General features: G+C 46.4%; 1 protein-coding gene and 1 long non-coding RNA gene across 2 annotated transcripts in view; one reads left to right on the plus strand and one right to left on the minus strand.

Moving 5' to 3' along the window:
- LOC146344017 (uncharacterized) overlaps positions 1-16,264 on the minus strand; it is a 93,076-nt gene that overhangs the window by 37,696 nt on the left and 39,116 nt on the right. The gene's annotated exons all lie outside the window — the stretch shown is intronic.
- ANXA10 (annexin A10) overlaps positions 1,495-16,264 on the plus strand; it is a 47,862-nt gene continuing 33,092 nt past the window's right edge. Inside the window, exon 1 of the mRNA XM_084856420.1 lies at positions 1,495-1,728. Coding sequence (XP_084712546.1) covers positions 1,711-1,728 — 18 coding nt within the window. The 5' untranslated portion in view covers positions 1,495-1,710. The remainder of the gene's footprint in view (positions 1,729-16,264) is intronic.

A 16,264-nucleotide genomic window follows, 5' to 3' on the forward strand; every position in this document is an offset into this window, starting at 1 on the left:
TGTATGAGAGGGGCCATTCTTTGGCATTATCAAGAAAAAAAACACAAATGCTCATTACTGAGCAGCCCCATGTGTTAATTTTGTGTTAATGAAGCTGCACCACCAGCATTTAGCATGAGATGAATTTCCAAAGACAGGAACTCCTACAGCCATATGGCAAACAACAAGTAAGCCATTCTGTGTGACCTTGCTGTTCAAGCTTGATGTATTTTTCATACAGTCGACTCTCAGTTGCTCTTAAAGATCATTGGAGAAAGGCTCCAAGGTTTATATGTCAGCCTTCCCCAGCCTGGTGGTCTCTAGAAGTGTTAGCTATATGGGAGTTGTTGTCCAGTGCATCTGGAGGGTACCAGGTTGGGGAAGTCTGATGTATATGAAGGCCCTATATAGTTACACATCTGTCTTTCCAAGGCATGCCTTATCTCTGAAAGGTCATTAGCATTTGTAATAGGTCAATCTTAAGACTTTCTGCGCCAGCACCTTATCACAAAGTATGCCATTCCATGACTGTTGTTTGAACAAACGGGCAAGGATTTAGGTATAGGACCTTAAGGGTGAAGATAAGCACACATTTTAAGTGTTGTGGAACCAGTTAAACAAATATTCTCTGACGTGAAATAAATGTCTTGGAATTCTGTGTGTGTGTGTTCAGAATGTCTCTTTACTTTCAACTTCCCAAGAAATAGCGAGAAGATTGATGGTAACGTGTGTCTTTCCTTTCAGCAAATTCATTACGTCTTCTGTAAGTGCATAATAAAGATTTTGAATATAAAAATATAAGAGTCAATGCCATCCAATGTAAACATTATAATAAAGAATATTCCTGTAATATGTGTTTAGCCATAAAAGAGATAGCTTATGGTTTTCAATCTAGTTTCATATCAGAATATACATTTACCTTCCCAGTTACGAACCATTTTCATGAATCTTCATATTTTCTCATACTGCCAGTAATTTAATCACAAAGACTGTCATTGCCAACTGAGTGGGGCAGGGGGCGGGGGCTGGCTGATCAGAAAACTGTAGTACTGTTGTCTTCTGTACTTTTCAGTTCCTGGAAAGAGCGCCATGTTAAAGTGATGTTCACTCAAGACAGATCTTTTAAACAATGAGACAAAGACTGTACTATATCTCATAGTATGCAACTCCACATACCTTATCAGAACTACACTCGAAATGCAACAATTTCACTAGGGTGCAGAAAAAATCCATTTTATTCCTTGCCAACTTTAAATGTTCTATATATCTCACACAAACACACACACACAATCAGGGTATTGAGTCAGTAACAGGAAAATGTGAGCAAGGCCCTGTTACAGTAAATCATTAACACCAGTATTTTTATAGATTAACACTTCGCTCCGTGATTTGTTAAATTCTGTCTCTTGATTCAACACAGTAGGTAATAGGTTGTTGTGCTAAATGTCTGTTTATTTTATGAAATAATTCTGTTTATTCACATCTGAGTAATGGCTAAGTACACACAGTGAAGCTGCAAAAGCAAGGAACATATATTATCAAGTTCTCCGTCTTCCCAGTTGCCTTGGAACCTAAAGTGGGTTGGAGAAAATTATCAGTTTGATTGGACTGGGCCTGCCAGCATATCAACTCAATAGCTTAACAGCATTTGGGTGTGTTTTTTCTCTCCTCTTCTTTCATTCTTCTGAACCCACTTTCAGACTTGATTTTCACTTGAAGACTTGTGCCAAGATGTATAGTGGGAACTATGTGAGTACAATTATCCACACTTTTCAAATATTCTTTGCTTCTTTGTTGCAAGAATGATAAAAAAAGTAGTGAGCTGGTAGAAAACAGGTTATACAGATTGAAGTCTTAATTATTGGCAATTGATGGCAGATCAATTGCCAATAACTAAGAGTTTGTCCATCTATCTAGATAATGTCTAGATAATCTAGATAATGTCATTCAGAGATGAAGTCACTGCGTGTGTGAGGGGCAGGGGGAACATCTTTTGAGATTCGTAGGGCAAGTTGCTGTGAGAGCAATCCACCAAGCAGCTTTCGTTCACACCAAGAGGAGCTCTGTAAATCCCACTGAAATGAACGGTGATTGTACAGGGCACAGTGATTGGGTGGATGTCCCCTCTCCTTTTTTCATATTTCTTTATGAACACAGAGTCAGGCTGTGACATTAGTTAGGGAAAATATGTTAATATGCTAAATTATAAACATCTGGAGGAATATTTTTTTTAAAAAGCAAATATATTTATTATCAAGTTTGATAGTGTACCCCTTGAATACATTCTGGATACCTGAATTAATTAAACAAAGAAAGAATAACAAAGGGTTGATGGCAATTGACATGGTCTTACAAGTTCTGTCTAATTTTAGGTGTTGTTCGAAGGTAGAAACTGTACCTATAACCACAATAGAGTTAGATCAGCTGCACATGAAATGATCCTGTACATGTTTACTTAGAAGTAAGGTCCACTGTGTTAAATGCAAGTTAGTCCCAATTATGCATGTCTTCGAGGCCTGTTTTTAACTTATTGAAAAAGGATAAAATATTTTTATTATCATGAGAATAATTATTGTGGGAGGGATTGCATTTCTTAAACTATTAGTATTTGTTCTCTCCCAGTGTTTTTTCCTCCTCTAGATTTTGTTTCTGTTTTGCTTCTTTCTTTTTTTAGGCCAAAATTCATGTTTTTAGCAGAATAATTTAGGGTGCAATCCTATGGGGATAGGCAGCCGCCTCCGAACGCAGAGGCGACCACCTATCCAATGCAGGGCAGAAGAATCACGGAGGGGATTGTTCCCTCTGCACTTCTCCTGCCCTGCGTTTTCAGCTAGACAGCCGATTTTGGCTGTCTAGCTGCGGGAAGGCAGACCGGGGGTGGAGGCTGCCGGAGAATACATAGGATGTGCCGTACTAGCATTTCCACCTTCCCCTCCCCGGAACGCCCCTGGAATGCCCCATTCTGGCCGCTCCACACTCCTCTTCTGAGCACGGAGCTGTTCTGCACTGTCTGCGAGGCAGCACGGAAGGAGGGAAAGGGCGGTTCTCTTGGAACCAACCTCAGAGCGCAGGCTCCGAGGTCAGTTCCTGGAAAACCACATATCCTATGGCTGTCTAGCCGCTGACTAGTGGCCATAGGATTGCCCCCTTTGTCACTTAATAAAACATGCTTTGTCCAGAAATGTACAGTGCAATTCTATACATGTCTGCTCAGAGGTTAGTCACATCGAGTTCAATGAGGCTTTGTCCCAAGAAAGTGAGTATAGGATTGCAACCTTCATTACTTTTAATTATATTAAAAATTGGAAGTTACAAACAACAATAAATAAAATCATAAGGTGTCTGGGACTGACTGCTGAAGTGACCAGCTCATAAAATTGGTACCAGGCTGAATAAAATGGACTGAGTTTGGCAATCAGTTGCTTAATCCATGAGTGTAAGGGCAATGATGCCACTTAAAGAGTTCATTACTGATATAACCAGTAATATTTTTATTCTTTCAAAATGCTTTTAGTGTATGCCTTACAAATTGCTCTGAAAAAATCAATAGAACAATTTCCAAGGCACAAGAGATTTCTCTCTAACTATATATCTGAAGGAAAATATTTGCGCTAATTATGTGGAGTGCACTGACGATCAATTTCCTCAAAGAAAAGTACACTGATCCCACTTATTTTTCTAACACTGTATTATTCACTTTCAATTCTATTCAGTTACTTTCATATCCAATTAACCAAGTTCAATAATATTTGAATAATTCACATATTTTGCTTCTGGATAGCCTAGATTTACTGCTACTTTTTAAATGCAGCAAATTATTTCGCTGCTGTGTCCAGGACAACTAGGGCCTGATATACTTGTTAAATCAGTAGCTTATTTTCTCTTGAGTCAGTTTGTGCATGTGCACTAATTAGGGGAACAGCAGAACGTGTCAGCCTGAGAGTGGAACACCTAGGAACTTCACAGAATTTCACAAGTGATATCACGCATGCGTATAGACCACTTGTTTCAGCTGGGTAGAAAAGCATTCTATTTATGTATTCATTTATTTATAGCATTTAACCCTGCTCTTCAGCTAAAAAAAAGGCTCCCAGAGCAGCTTACAAAGGTTAAGATTAAGACAGTCCCTGTCCTCAGGCTTCCAATCTAAAAGACATGACCGAAAAGGAAAAGGGATTGGGAGGGAGGATGAAAAAGGCAAAACTCAGGCACTATTTCCTAGTTTCAAAGCTCCTATAGGTGTTCTTTCTAGCAAGGAAAGACAAAACAGGCTCCCTGCAGCTGGGACTTCTCTGGCCAATGTATGGGGCTAGCTTGGTCTCCCCCTTGCCATAATATTATTCTTGGGAGGGAGAGGGGTGTCACCTTCCAGTGGCCCTTGGTTCTCTGGCCGGTGAATGAGGCCAGAGTATGTGGGCAAGTCCAAGGCACAAAGAAAAACAGGGCTGGAAAGTAGATAAATATGATCAAGTCCAGTGCAGAACCATCCACACACTAGCCCTCTCCAAGTCAAACTGCCATGATTCAGAGGACAATATATTTCACAACAGGGCACTGGAATGAACAAATACACCACGGTTCCTGCTTGATACCTCCCTCTTGTGCATGAGTAGGATCCACACTCAGATAATGGATTTGCAGTTAAAGTTAATATAAGATGACTCACACAGATTAACCAAGCTATGGGTTTCAGGGAAAGGCAATATTGCTCTAGAGTCATTAACCAATCTGATAATTTCAAAAGGAAATCAACCAGTTTCCATATGATACTATATATGGACATCAGTGAGACTCTGAACATAAGCAAAACCACCCACCAAAAAGATAATTTATTGGGGAGCATGTCCACTTCAGCCAACATCTTTTCTAACTGTAGCAGTCCCTGATGGAGCTTTCTTTTTAAAAAGCCAACATTTATAAGTATCATAACAAGATGTTGGCGAAAACAAACAAAAGGCTTGAGAAGAAAATTCCCTGCTATCATATATTAAGCTTGGTCGTTATAGTTACCAAGGGATAGGCCATGTGGAACATCAATCATGTGCAGTTGCTCCTGAGATAAAGTAGCTGTCAATGGGAGAAGGCTTGCCCCTGATGAGATGACCCCCACATGAATAGGTCCTCCAAATCCCCACATATTCTGCTGAAGCCAGCGCTGTGTGCTACATTCAATAACCCTCTCTAGAGATTTGTATGCAAGTCAATCATCCCAGGAGCTTACTCAAGGAACAATGAAGCTTACCACAGAAGAGGCTCGATCCAATGCAGCCATTTAATCATCTGGGACACAAACGGAGGTTTGTTCTACCCAACTCTGCCCCTCATATCTCTTGAAAGCCTGTGTTTTATCAATCACACCAGCACTAGCATTTGACTGGCCCTTACAAGGTAGCTCTGTCTGTCGATGATTTTGTCCCTCCACAGCCCAACACACCTGTGGCCAGTGGAGGCTGGTGGCTCCGATATCGGTGGGGCTCTGAATCCATTCGGAGTTTCAGTCAGAACCAGCCAGAACCCTAAAGGAGCTACCTGAGGTGCTGAACCTATTTGGGGTTCAGCACCTTGGACAGCTCCTTTAGAGTTCTGACTGAAACCCAGAATGGAGCCACCAACCTTCACTGCCTGTAGCTGCACCACACCATTGCTTTTCCAGGGCACAGGGAATGAGTCCAGGTGGAGCAACCAGGGGAAAGGGATGAAGGGCCCTTTCATCTTATTCTGGTTTCTGCAGTCATTACGTAACACACAGTGCAGGAGTGATCCACTATTTCTTTATTTCCCACAGTTGCAGGTCAGCTAACTACTGTTCTCCACTTACTAATTACCCAGTATGGAGTGCATACTAGGAAATATTCACAACAGTCCAATTGGACAGACAAACATAGCACAGACCTGCACAGCATATGATCCAGTGGTCGAAATGTAGCTCACCAGAGGCTCAGTAAGCCTCGTGGTAGTGAAGACATGGCTGGGGAACATAGTTCAGCTTGATGAGTCAAATCTTGTGCAAGCCTGGGCGGTTAAGAGAAAGAGGCACAAAGTAGATGTTCCTGATTCAGCCATGTACTCACTGAGGTTAATAAAAGGACCCTGCTCTATGGGGTTGTTCAAAGGATTGCAGAGCACTGTAATCAGTGCTTTAAATGCTTTGGAATGGGGATGTTAGAGAATTCTGCCACGGACTCCAATGAGGCCGGATTCTTTAGAACCCTCGGAGTCCATGGCGGAATGGACCACCCACCTCCGCCACCCTGCGAAGTTGCCATGGAACGGATCCTACCTGCCACCGGCCGGTCTGGTCAGTCCACTGCTGTCCTGCGGAAGAAAATGGCATCCAGTGTAGCAGACACCATTTGCGACCCTGCTCTTTGCCGTGATAGGCTACGTAAATCTTTACGTAGCCTATCACGGCTAAGAGCAGGGACGCAATTGGCGTCCGCTATGCTGGACGCCATTTGCATCCCAGTGGCTGAAAGTCCGCCAGCGGCCGGAGCTGGCCAGCAGTTCCATAGACTCACCGCAGAGCAGAGCCGGCTGGTGAGGATTCCGGGGGGGAGGGACAGATCACCTCCCCCCCCCGCAGACCCCCCCCTTGGACTCAAGGTAAGAGGGTTTCGTACATCCCTACTTTGGGAAAGCCACATCTGAGTGCTATAATTTTATTCCCAGTGATTGAAAACAGGAAATGGCTACCTATACTGTACAGTGTACAGTGTACAGAAATCCAAAAATTAGACAGGTAATAACCATTGTCCTTTCTAAAATATGTATTTCAGCAACAGATTAAAAGACCTGTATGGTTGAAGAACTGAAGTATGGGTAGTATGTAACACAGCATGAGCCCAAGGTGGACTGCCGCTCCTCACTGCAGCCCCCTGAACCCTTAGAAAAACCTCTCCTGAGTGTCAGGGGCACTCAAGAAAGGCCTGGGATGTGGTGTGGGAAGTTGCACTGGGAGGAAAGAAAGTCCCAAAATCAGGCAGAGGTAGCTTGTGCAAGTAGGAAGTTATGCATGCAAGCTGCCTCTGCCTGATTTGGGGTGGTTTCCCTCTCCCACTGCAGGTCCCCAGGCCTTCTGTGAGCGTCCCCCAGCCCTCAGGAGAGCCTTGGGGTGGAGGGGATGCAGGGAGCTGCAGTGGGAGGAGAGGCCAAAATGCACCCTGGACAAGTGAACTTCTGCTCCTGTAGCATTGGATACAACCACACGTTTTAAGAAGCAGATACTCTTTGGCTTGCCACTTAGGCAGCACCAAAAATGATGGCACCAATTTACATAATATTTGCATATTCTAACGTTTATAAATGCAAATTTAGAAATCATTGCTATAATTTATATAGAAACACAACACATCTCACCACAGTCAGGAAGGCTATGACCTGTGTGCCTTACTCAGTCTGCCATCCTAAGTGCTGATGGGCAACTTCAAGGCCCCTGCTGCTCCCCCTCCTTATGGTTCTTTGACTTTAAACCAGACTTGGACTGGACAGCCCATCAAACACAGGACACCTTCAAACAGAGAACTGTCCTCTGGCAGCTCTTCATATGGAGGACTGCTCTCTGTTAAACTAGAACACCTGGCCACCCTAGGTACTCTTAGAATTGCATGCTATGCATATTAGAAAAAACATGTATCAACAACTATTTTGTTGTTAGTTAACTTAAGGCTGCATCACAAAGGACCTCTTCAAAATAGATTTTCATAAGCATGGAACCTAGTTTGTTTTTAAGCACTGATTCCCAGCTGAAAGACATTCAGTCTAAGAAAATTTAACTTCCACTGTTTGTTATCAGATGAATGGCTTACTAAACAAATATTATTAAAGGTCTGTTCACACTTTAGATTGCTTTTGCAGTCACAAGACTTTATCTGAAATGTATGCACCACAGAATTATTAGACAGGGAAAGAAACTGCCAGTAAATGTAGGCCAAGGTTGGGCAACTTATGGCCCTTGACATCTTTTGGCCTACAACTCCCATCAGCTCTAGGCAGCATAGCCAATGATGAGGGATGATGGGAGTTGTAGGCCAAAACATCTTTAGGGCTACAAGTTGCCCACCCCTGAGTAGACTGATTCAGTGTCAGAGTCCAGCAGTACTAACATGGGAAGTAACCTCAGCATCTAATATGTGCATGAGGTGTTTCTTTACAAAAATCATCAGAGCATCCTGATGTGTGAATTGTGACAGGATTAGGGATGGTGGAGAATTCCACCACGGATTTCAGTGAGGCCGAATGCACTGGCATTTGGCCCTCCAAAACCCGTGGCGGAATGGCATCCCACCCCCCGCCACCCCGCAGAATCCCCCCCGGGATGAAGCTTACCTGGGGCGGATGTTCTGGCGGCAGCGGCTCCGGCGGCAGCAGCTGGTCTCTTGGCCGGCTGCTGCGGCCGCAAATGGCGGCCACCATAGTGGCCGCCATTTGCGTCCTGCCAGGCTGCTGTGATAGGCTACGTAAGTATTTACATAGCCTATCATGGCAAAGAGCAGGGACGCAAACGGCGGCTGCTACGCCGTTTGCGCCGCTGCTCTTTCCGTGATAGGCTATGTAAGTATTTACGTAGCCTATTACGGTAAAGGCAGCCACGCAAATGGCGGCTGCCGTTTGCGCCCCTGCTCTTTGCCGTCATAGGCTACGTAAATACTTACATAGCCTATCACAGCAGCCTGGCAGGACGCAAATGCTGGCCACTACGGCGGCCGCCATTTGCGGCCGCAGCACCTGGCCATGGCCAGAACTCCGGCTGCGGATGGCTCTGGAAAGGTAAGTGACTTCCATACATCCCTAGCCAGGATGAAGATCTGACTCATGGTGCTTGTCAACAATATGAATCACAAAACAGTTAAGCAATGAGACATCTGCCCTGAAATTGATCATATTCTGAAGTGTGCAAGTTTCACAATATTGTGTTTAGGCCTAATACAGTCAGGGCCAGAAATATTGGAACAAGGATAACTATTTTGGCAGTTGGCCTCTGTACATCACATTGAAGTTGAAAGGAAACACACCCAGATGTAGGGATGTTGGAGAATTCCGCCACGGACTCCAGTGAGTCTAAAGAATCCGGCACCCCAGAGTCCGTGGCGGAACGGACTATCCCCCCGCCACCCCCGAAATCCCCCCTGGAACGGACCTACCTGGCAGCGGCGGATGCAGCAGCGGCAGCTCCAGGTCGTCTTCCAACTGCTGCCGGGCTGCTGCGGCCGCCATTTGCATCCGTGCCTTAGGCCGTGATACGCTATGTAAATACTTACGTAGCCTATCACGGCCTAAGGCATGGATGCAAATGGCGGCCGGCGTAGCCATTTGTGTCCACAGCGCGGCAGCAGCAGCTGGATGTCCAGCTGCGGCCAGCCCCAGCTGGCAGCTCCGCAGCTTTGCCGCAGAGCAGAGCTGCCTGGGAAGGATTCCGGGAGGGAGGGACGGATCACCATTCCCTCCCCCCAGCATATGCCCCGGACCAGAACCGGGTAAGCAATCCACTCACCCCTACCCAGATGGGAGCAAAGTGAGGACTTTCAGCTGTAATTCAAGCGGTTTGACAACAGTGAGTCACTAACCATTCAGGAAGGACAGCCAGTGGCATACACACACACCCATCGTTGGTGGCTCATAAGTAATGGAACAAACCAATATCATTTCAAACTTAAGGATCGCCTTTAATACCTGCATGAAAATCCTTTGCAGTCAATGACTGCCTGAAGTCTGGAACCTATGGGCATGACCAAATGCTGAGTTTCCTCCATCAAGATGCTTTGCCAGGCCTTTACTGCCGCTGCCTTCAGCTGCTGCTTGTTTGTAGGGATGACAGAGAATTCCACCATGGATCTCAGTGAGGCCGAATGCCAGCGCATTCGGCCCCCCGAAACCCGTGGCGGAATGAAACCCCCCACCCCGCAAAAGATGTGTGAAACGGAGCACTCACCTGCTGCCATCTGCGCTGCTCTGCAAATGGCGACCGCATCTGCGGCCGCCATTTGCTTCACCATTTTAGCTGTCATAGGCTACGTAAATACTTACGTAGCCTACCACGGCTAATGCAGGGACGCCATTTGTGTCCCTGCGGAGGCTGTGATAGGCTATGTAAATATTTACGTAGCCTATCATGGCAAAAAAAAAAAAAGGGAACGCAAATGGCGGCAGCTACAGCGGCTGCCATTTGCATTCCCTTTTTTAGCTGTGATAGGCTACGTAAATATTTACGTAGCCTATCACAGGGAAAAAGGGAATGCAAATGGCAGCCGCCGTAGCCGCCGCCATTTGTGTTCCCTTTTTTTTTTGCCGTGATAGGCTATGTAAATATTTACGTAGCCTATCACGGCTAAAGCGGGAACACAAATGGCATAGGGGACGCCATTTGTGTCCCTGCTTTAGCTGTGATCAGCTATGTAAATATTTACATACCCTATCACAGGCCAGCGTAGGGACGCAAATGGCGTCCCCTACACAGGACGCCATTTGCGTCTCCACCAGCCCGGCAGTGGCTGGAGGCCCCACTGCAGGTTGGCCTGGTGGCGGCTCCGCGGCCTGGTCGCGGAGTGGAGCCAGCTGGGCAGGATTCCAGGGGGGAGGAACAGATCGCCTCCCCCACCTGTGGAACCCGGCGGAGCCAGGTAAGCGGGGTTTCATACACCCGTAGTTCCAAACTGTTGTGTTGGCCACTCCCGGTGTTTTTGCTATCTCTCTAATGGATTTATTTTGTGGGGATGTCAGAGAATTCCGCCATGGATTCCAGTGAGGCCGGATCCTTTAGAATCTGGCACCTCGGAATCTGTGGCGGAACTAGGGATGGCAGAGAATTCTGCTATGGATCTCGGTGAGCCCGAATGCCAGTGCATTCGGCCCCCCGAACTCCGTGGCGGAACGGCCTGCCCCCCCCGCCCCTCCCCATGGATCCCCCCAGCACGAGACTTACCTGGGGCGGATCTTCCGGGCGGTGGCGGCTTCGGCGGCGGCTGGTCTTCCGACCAGCTGCCACCACCGCTATTTGCGGTCTTGTAAAAAAAAACAACAACAACGACGCGATAGGCTATGTAAAGATTTACGTAGCCTATCATGGCTGGGTTTTAAAAAAAAAAAAGACGACGTGATAGGCTACGTAAAGATTTACGTAGCCTATCATGGCTAGGTTTTTTTTAAAAAAAAAACCACGTACGCAAATGGCGACGGCTACGGCTGCCACCATTTGCGTTCCTTATTTTTGGCCGTCTTAGTCTACGTAAATATTTACGTAGACTATGACAGCAAAAATAAAGGGGAATGCAAATAGCGTAGCGGGCGCTATTTGCGTCCCTTTCTGATTCTTCGTTTTAGCCTACGTAAATATTTACATAGGCTAAAACGGTGAATCAAAAAGGAACGCAAATAGTGCCCGCTATGCTATTTGCATTCCCCTTTATTTTTGCCCTCATAGTCTACGTAAATATTTACGTAGATTAAGACGGCCAAAAATAAGGAACGCAAATGGCGGCGGCCGTAGCCGCAACCATTTGTGTACGCGGTTGGTTCCCCGCCCCCCCCGAGCCCTCCGCGGCCCAAAATCCGGCTGCAGACGGCTCTGGCCTGGCTGGGCCTCGCTGGCTGCTCTGCGGAGCTGCCGCGGAGCACAGCCGGCTGTGGAGGATTCCAGGGGGGAGGAACAGATAGCCTCCCCCCCGTCGAGGATTCCGGGGGGAGGGACGGAACGCCTCCCCCCCCCATCAACATAATCCACAGAAGGTAAGGGACTTTCGTACATCCCTAGGCGGAACGGCCTCCCACCTCCCTCCACCTAGCGGAATCCCCCTGGGACAGAACTTACCTGAGGCAGATGCAGCGGCAGCTCTGGCTGGTCTCACGGCCAGCTGCAGCCAGGCTGCTGCAACCGCCATTTGTGTTCTTGCGGCTGTGATAGGCTATGTAAGTATTTACGTAGCCTATCACAGCATAGAGCAGGGACGCAAATGGTGGCTGCTACGCCATTTGCGCCCCTGCTCCTTGCCATGATAGGCTACGTAAATACTTGGCCAGAAATCCAGCTGTGGCTGACCACGGCCGGCGGCTCCACGGAGCTCCAGCCCTGGAGCTGGCCAGGGAGAATTCCAGGGGGAGGGACGGAGTGCCTCCCCCCCACCGCGGATGCCCCAGCGTGGAGCCAGGTGAGTATTTCGTACATCCCTATTATTTTGTTTCCTCAGCCTAATGATGACCTCCTTTACTCGCATGGACACCTCTTTGGACCTCATGTTGGGAGTTCCACTGAACAGCTACCAAATGCAAATGTAACACTCAGAACCACCTCCAGGCCTTTTATCTGCTTGATTGGTCATGGCCATCTGGCCATGCAGCTGCTTGTCAGCCATTCGTTGCATTACTTATGAGCCACCAACAACGGGGGGGGGGGGTATGCCACTGGCTATCCTTCCTGAATGGTTAGTGCCCCACTTTTGTCCAACCCCTTGAAATACAGCTGAAAGTCCTGACTTCGCTCCCATCTGGGTGTGTTTCCTTTCAACTTCAATGTGGTGGTGTACAGAGGCCAACTGCCAAAACAGTTACCCTTGTTCCAGTATTTCTGGCCCTGACTGTAAGAAGAGCCATAGTGGATCAGACCAAGGGTCCACCTAGTCCTGCATTCTGTTTACACAGTGACCAACCAGCTGCTAATGAGAAACCCACAAGCAGGACCTGAGGACCACAGCACCCTCCCACCCATGTTCCCCAGCAGCTGGTGTACATAGGCGTGCTGCCTCTGATACTTTGGAACATTTGGAACAGTTATCCTTGTTCCAATATTTCTGGCCCTGACTATATATGCGTAACCTGCAGTGGCATGGAAGTTATGTTCTGCTCCTGCACAGCAACTCAATTATCTGGATGGGATCAGTGATGTGGTTACTTCCCATGCCAGGTTCTGCATCTCAGGGTGGGGCAAGGTCAGTGTGAGAAATAATGAGATCACCAGCACCAACCTCATGGTCACCAGTCAACAGACATGACCAGAAGCAGCATGGAAGCTTCTACACAATAGTAGCAGTTATGCTGGGCTCTTATAACTCTAGAACAGGGCTTCTAAACCTCAGGCCAGTGGGCCAAATCCAGCCCTCTAGGGCTCCCCAGAGGGCTGTGTGACCCCTTCCCAAGGCCACACCCTTTCTCTCCCCCACTGACTGACAGTCATTTGGCGGTCTCCAGGCTTTTGTGCATTTTTCCCCATTCAGAAATGCTGAAATGCCTCACCTGAGCCTTAGTTCCTGGCAGTAAGAGCTTTAAGTTAAAACATGTTGGTATTTTGAGCATGTAGTCCCACCTCTTCTGCCCTTCACCCCCCCCCAACTGGAATCTGGCCCCCGAGAGCTCCTCTGAAACATAATTCAGCCCTCAGACTGAAAGAGGGAGGCATTTAACCATAAACTCTAAATTATGCAGTCTAAAGTAAACCTAAAATAAACAACCTACGTTCACCCTGTGCAACAAACCCACTCTTCATAGAAAATCTCATAAAGTTTAACTGGAACACACTGAAGAAAATGTGAACTGCAAGAGTTCTGGTCAGGACAAATGACTGGCAATTTAGCTACCTAAACCCAATGGAATTTAAAAAAAAAAACTTATTTATTTATTTATTCATTCATTCATTCATTTCATTTCTATACCGCCCAATAGCCGAAGCTCTCTGGGCGGTTCACAAAAATTAAAATCAAACAGCACACAATAAAACAATTATATAGAACGTTAAAACCACAATATAACAATACAACCACAATAAAATCTAGCAGCCGTGCCGGAGTTTAAAATACAGATTTAAAACAGCAAAGCTAAAAGTCTAGAAAGCTAAAATGCTAAAATGCCTGTGGAAATAAAAAGATCGTCACCTGGTGCCGAAAGGAATTCAATGTAGGTGCCAGGCGAACCTCACTAGGGAGCTCATTCCTGAGCCGGGGTGCCACAGCAGAAAAAGCCCTCCTCCTAGTAGCCACCCGCCTCACTTCCATTGGCAGGGGCTCACGGAGAAGGGCCGCTGAAGATGATCTTAAGGTAGTGATGTCAGAGAATTTCACCACGAATCTCGGGGAGGCCGAATGCCAGCGCATTCGGCCCCCCGAAATCAGTGGCTAAATGTCTGCCCCCCCCCCAGGACGGGACTTACCTTTGGCAAATCTCCCTGGCGGCTGCGGCTCCGGCGGCAGTTCGGCAGCGGTTCGGCAGCGGCGACGGCGGCAGCCGGTCTTCCAACCAGCTGCCGCCGCCGCCATTTCCAGTAAAAAAAAAAAAAGTGATAGGCTACGTAAAGATTTACGTAGCCTATCATGGCTAGATTTTCAAAAAATACCGTGATAGGCTACATAAATGTTTACATAGCCTATCACGGCTGAGTGGAAAAAAACAAAACGCGCGAACGCAAATAGCGGCACCCATGGGCGCCGCTATCTGCATTCCTTATTTTGGCACATGTAGTCTACGTAAACATTTACGTAGACTACGGCGAAAATAAGGGGAACGCAAATAGTGTATGCTATTTGCGTTCCCCTTATTTTCGCCGTAGTCTACGTAAATGTTTACGTAGACTATACGTGCCAAAATAAGGAACGCAAATGGCGGCGCCCATGGGCGCCGCCATTTGCATACGCGCGGGTTTTTTTTCACTCAGCCATGATAGGCTACGTAAACATTTACGTAGCCTTTCACGGCTGTCTGCAGGGATGCAAACGGTGGCGGCTACGGCCGCCGCCATTTGCGTTCCCGGCCGGCCGGGATTCGTGGCGGGAGGGACGGGGCGCCTCCCCCCCAGCCAGAATTTCGGGGGGGAGGGATGGGGCGCCTCCCCCCCGGCCAGAATTTCGGGGGGAGGGATGGAGCGCATCCCCCCCACCGCGAAGCAAATTTCATCAAAGGTAAGTGACTTTCGTACATCCCTATTAAGGTCCATGCAGGCACATATGGGAGGATGCGATCCTTCAGGTAACCTGGCCCCAAGCCCTTAAGGGCTTTAAATGTTAATACCAGCACTTTGAATCCGGCCCAGAAATGGACTGGTAGCCAGTGCAGCTGAAAAAGTACTGGAGTAATATGAGCTCGCAGGCCAGTCCCTCTTAACAATCTTGCTGGCCTATTTTGGGCCAGCTGAAGTTTCCGGACCGTTTTCAAGGGCAGCCCCAAGTATAACGCATTGCAGTAGTCCAGACGAGAAGTTATCAGAGCATGGATCACTGTAGCTAGGCTATCTCTGTCCAGATAAGGGCGTAGTTGGTATACCAGCCGAAGCTGATAAAAAGTGCTCCATGCCACTGAGTTCACCTGTGCCTCAAGTGACAGTTCTGGATCCAAGAGCACCCCAAACTACGAACGTGATCCTTTAGGGGGAGTGCAACCCCCTCCAGAACAGGTTGAATATCACCTAGCCAGGAAGACAAAAACTAAATTCTTGTTGACTTTATTGGGCTAATTACATAATTTCTATACTTCTAGATTCTTACAGTGGATCCCTATTTGGATTTGGGAAGAGGCTGTTCTTATTATTTGTTTGTTTTATATCCTGCCCTTCCTCACAAAGAGCCAATGGTGGCTAATTGCCTATATAAAATAAAATACACTACACCACATAAACAACACTGAAATGATGACTCTTAAGAGTTTTTCTACACAAGGCTGTGAATCCGCTATATCTACTTTTTGTATTGTTGCATCATTGAGATCTCTGCTCTACACAAACAGTGTTTCCTTTCCTGTTTTTCTGCTACATAACGTCTAGGTGGTGCTGTGCTATAGTAGAATAATGCAATTATACAAGGAGAAAAATATGTTTTCTTTCACTTTCAGAAATAATACTCCATTTTCCCCACTCTAAAAAGAAATGTGAAAGTGTTCTTAAAAATAGAAGTGAAACAGGAGGGTTACAACGTCATCTAAAGAACCCATAAATAAGGAATGATGAGTGCACAATGAATGCTTCATGTAAAAGCTCTAAAATCACACCAATATAATAAAATACAATAAAAACATATAATATTTTTAAAAATACAATAAAACACTCAATACCGTTCTGGTCAACTCAAAATGAAAACATTTAGTGTTACTAATACCAAATAATACTGCATTCAAGAGTTGTTGTAAATGTATCTGTTGTACATAATCATATCAGATTCTTTTTGAAATCAAGGTATAATTGATAATATAGTGCACATTTCTAAATCTTTATGTCTCACAGCACTAAGAAATGTCTGTGGAGACTAAGCAAGGCAGAAGGAAGACCCTTCTCTCCTAGTCACAATGGCTAATATAATATTAGGTGATTAAGAGTGCA

Source organism: Heloderma suspectum, chromosome 5, assembly GCF_057233095.1.
Source record: "Heloderma suspectum isolate Gila_16-S chromosome 5, 16-S_ref, whole genome shotgun sequence".
NCBI lineage: Eukaryota > Metazoa > Chordata > Lepidosauria > Squamata > Helodermatidae > Heloderma > Heloderma suspectum.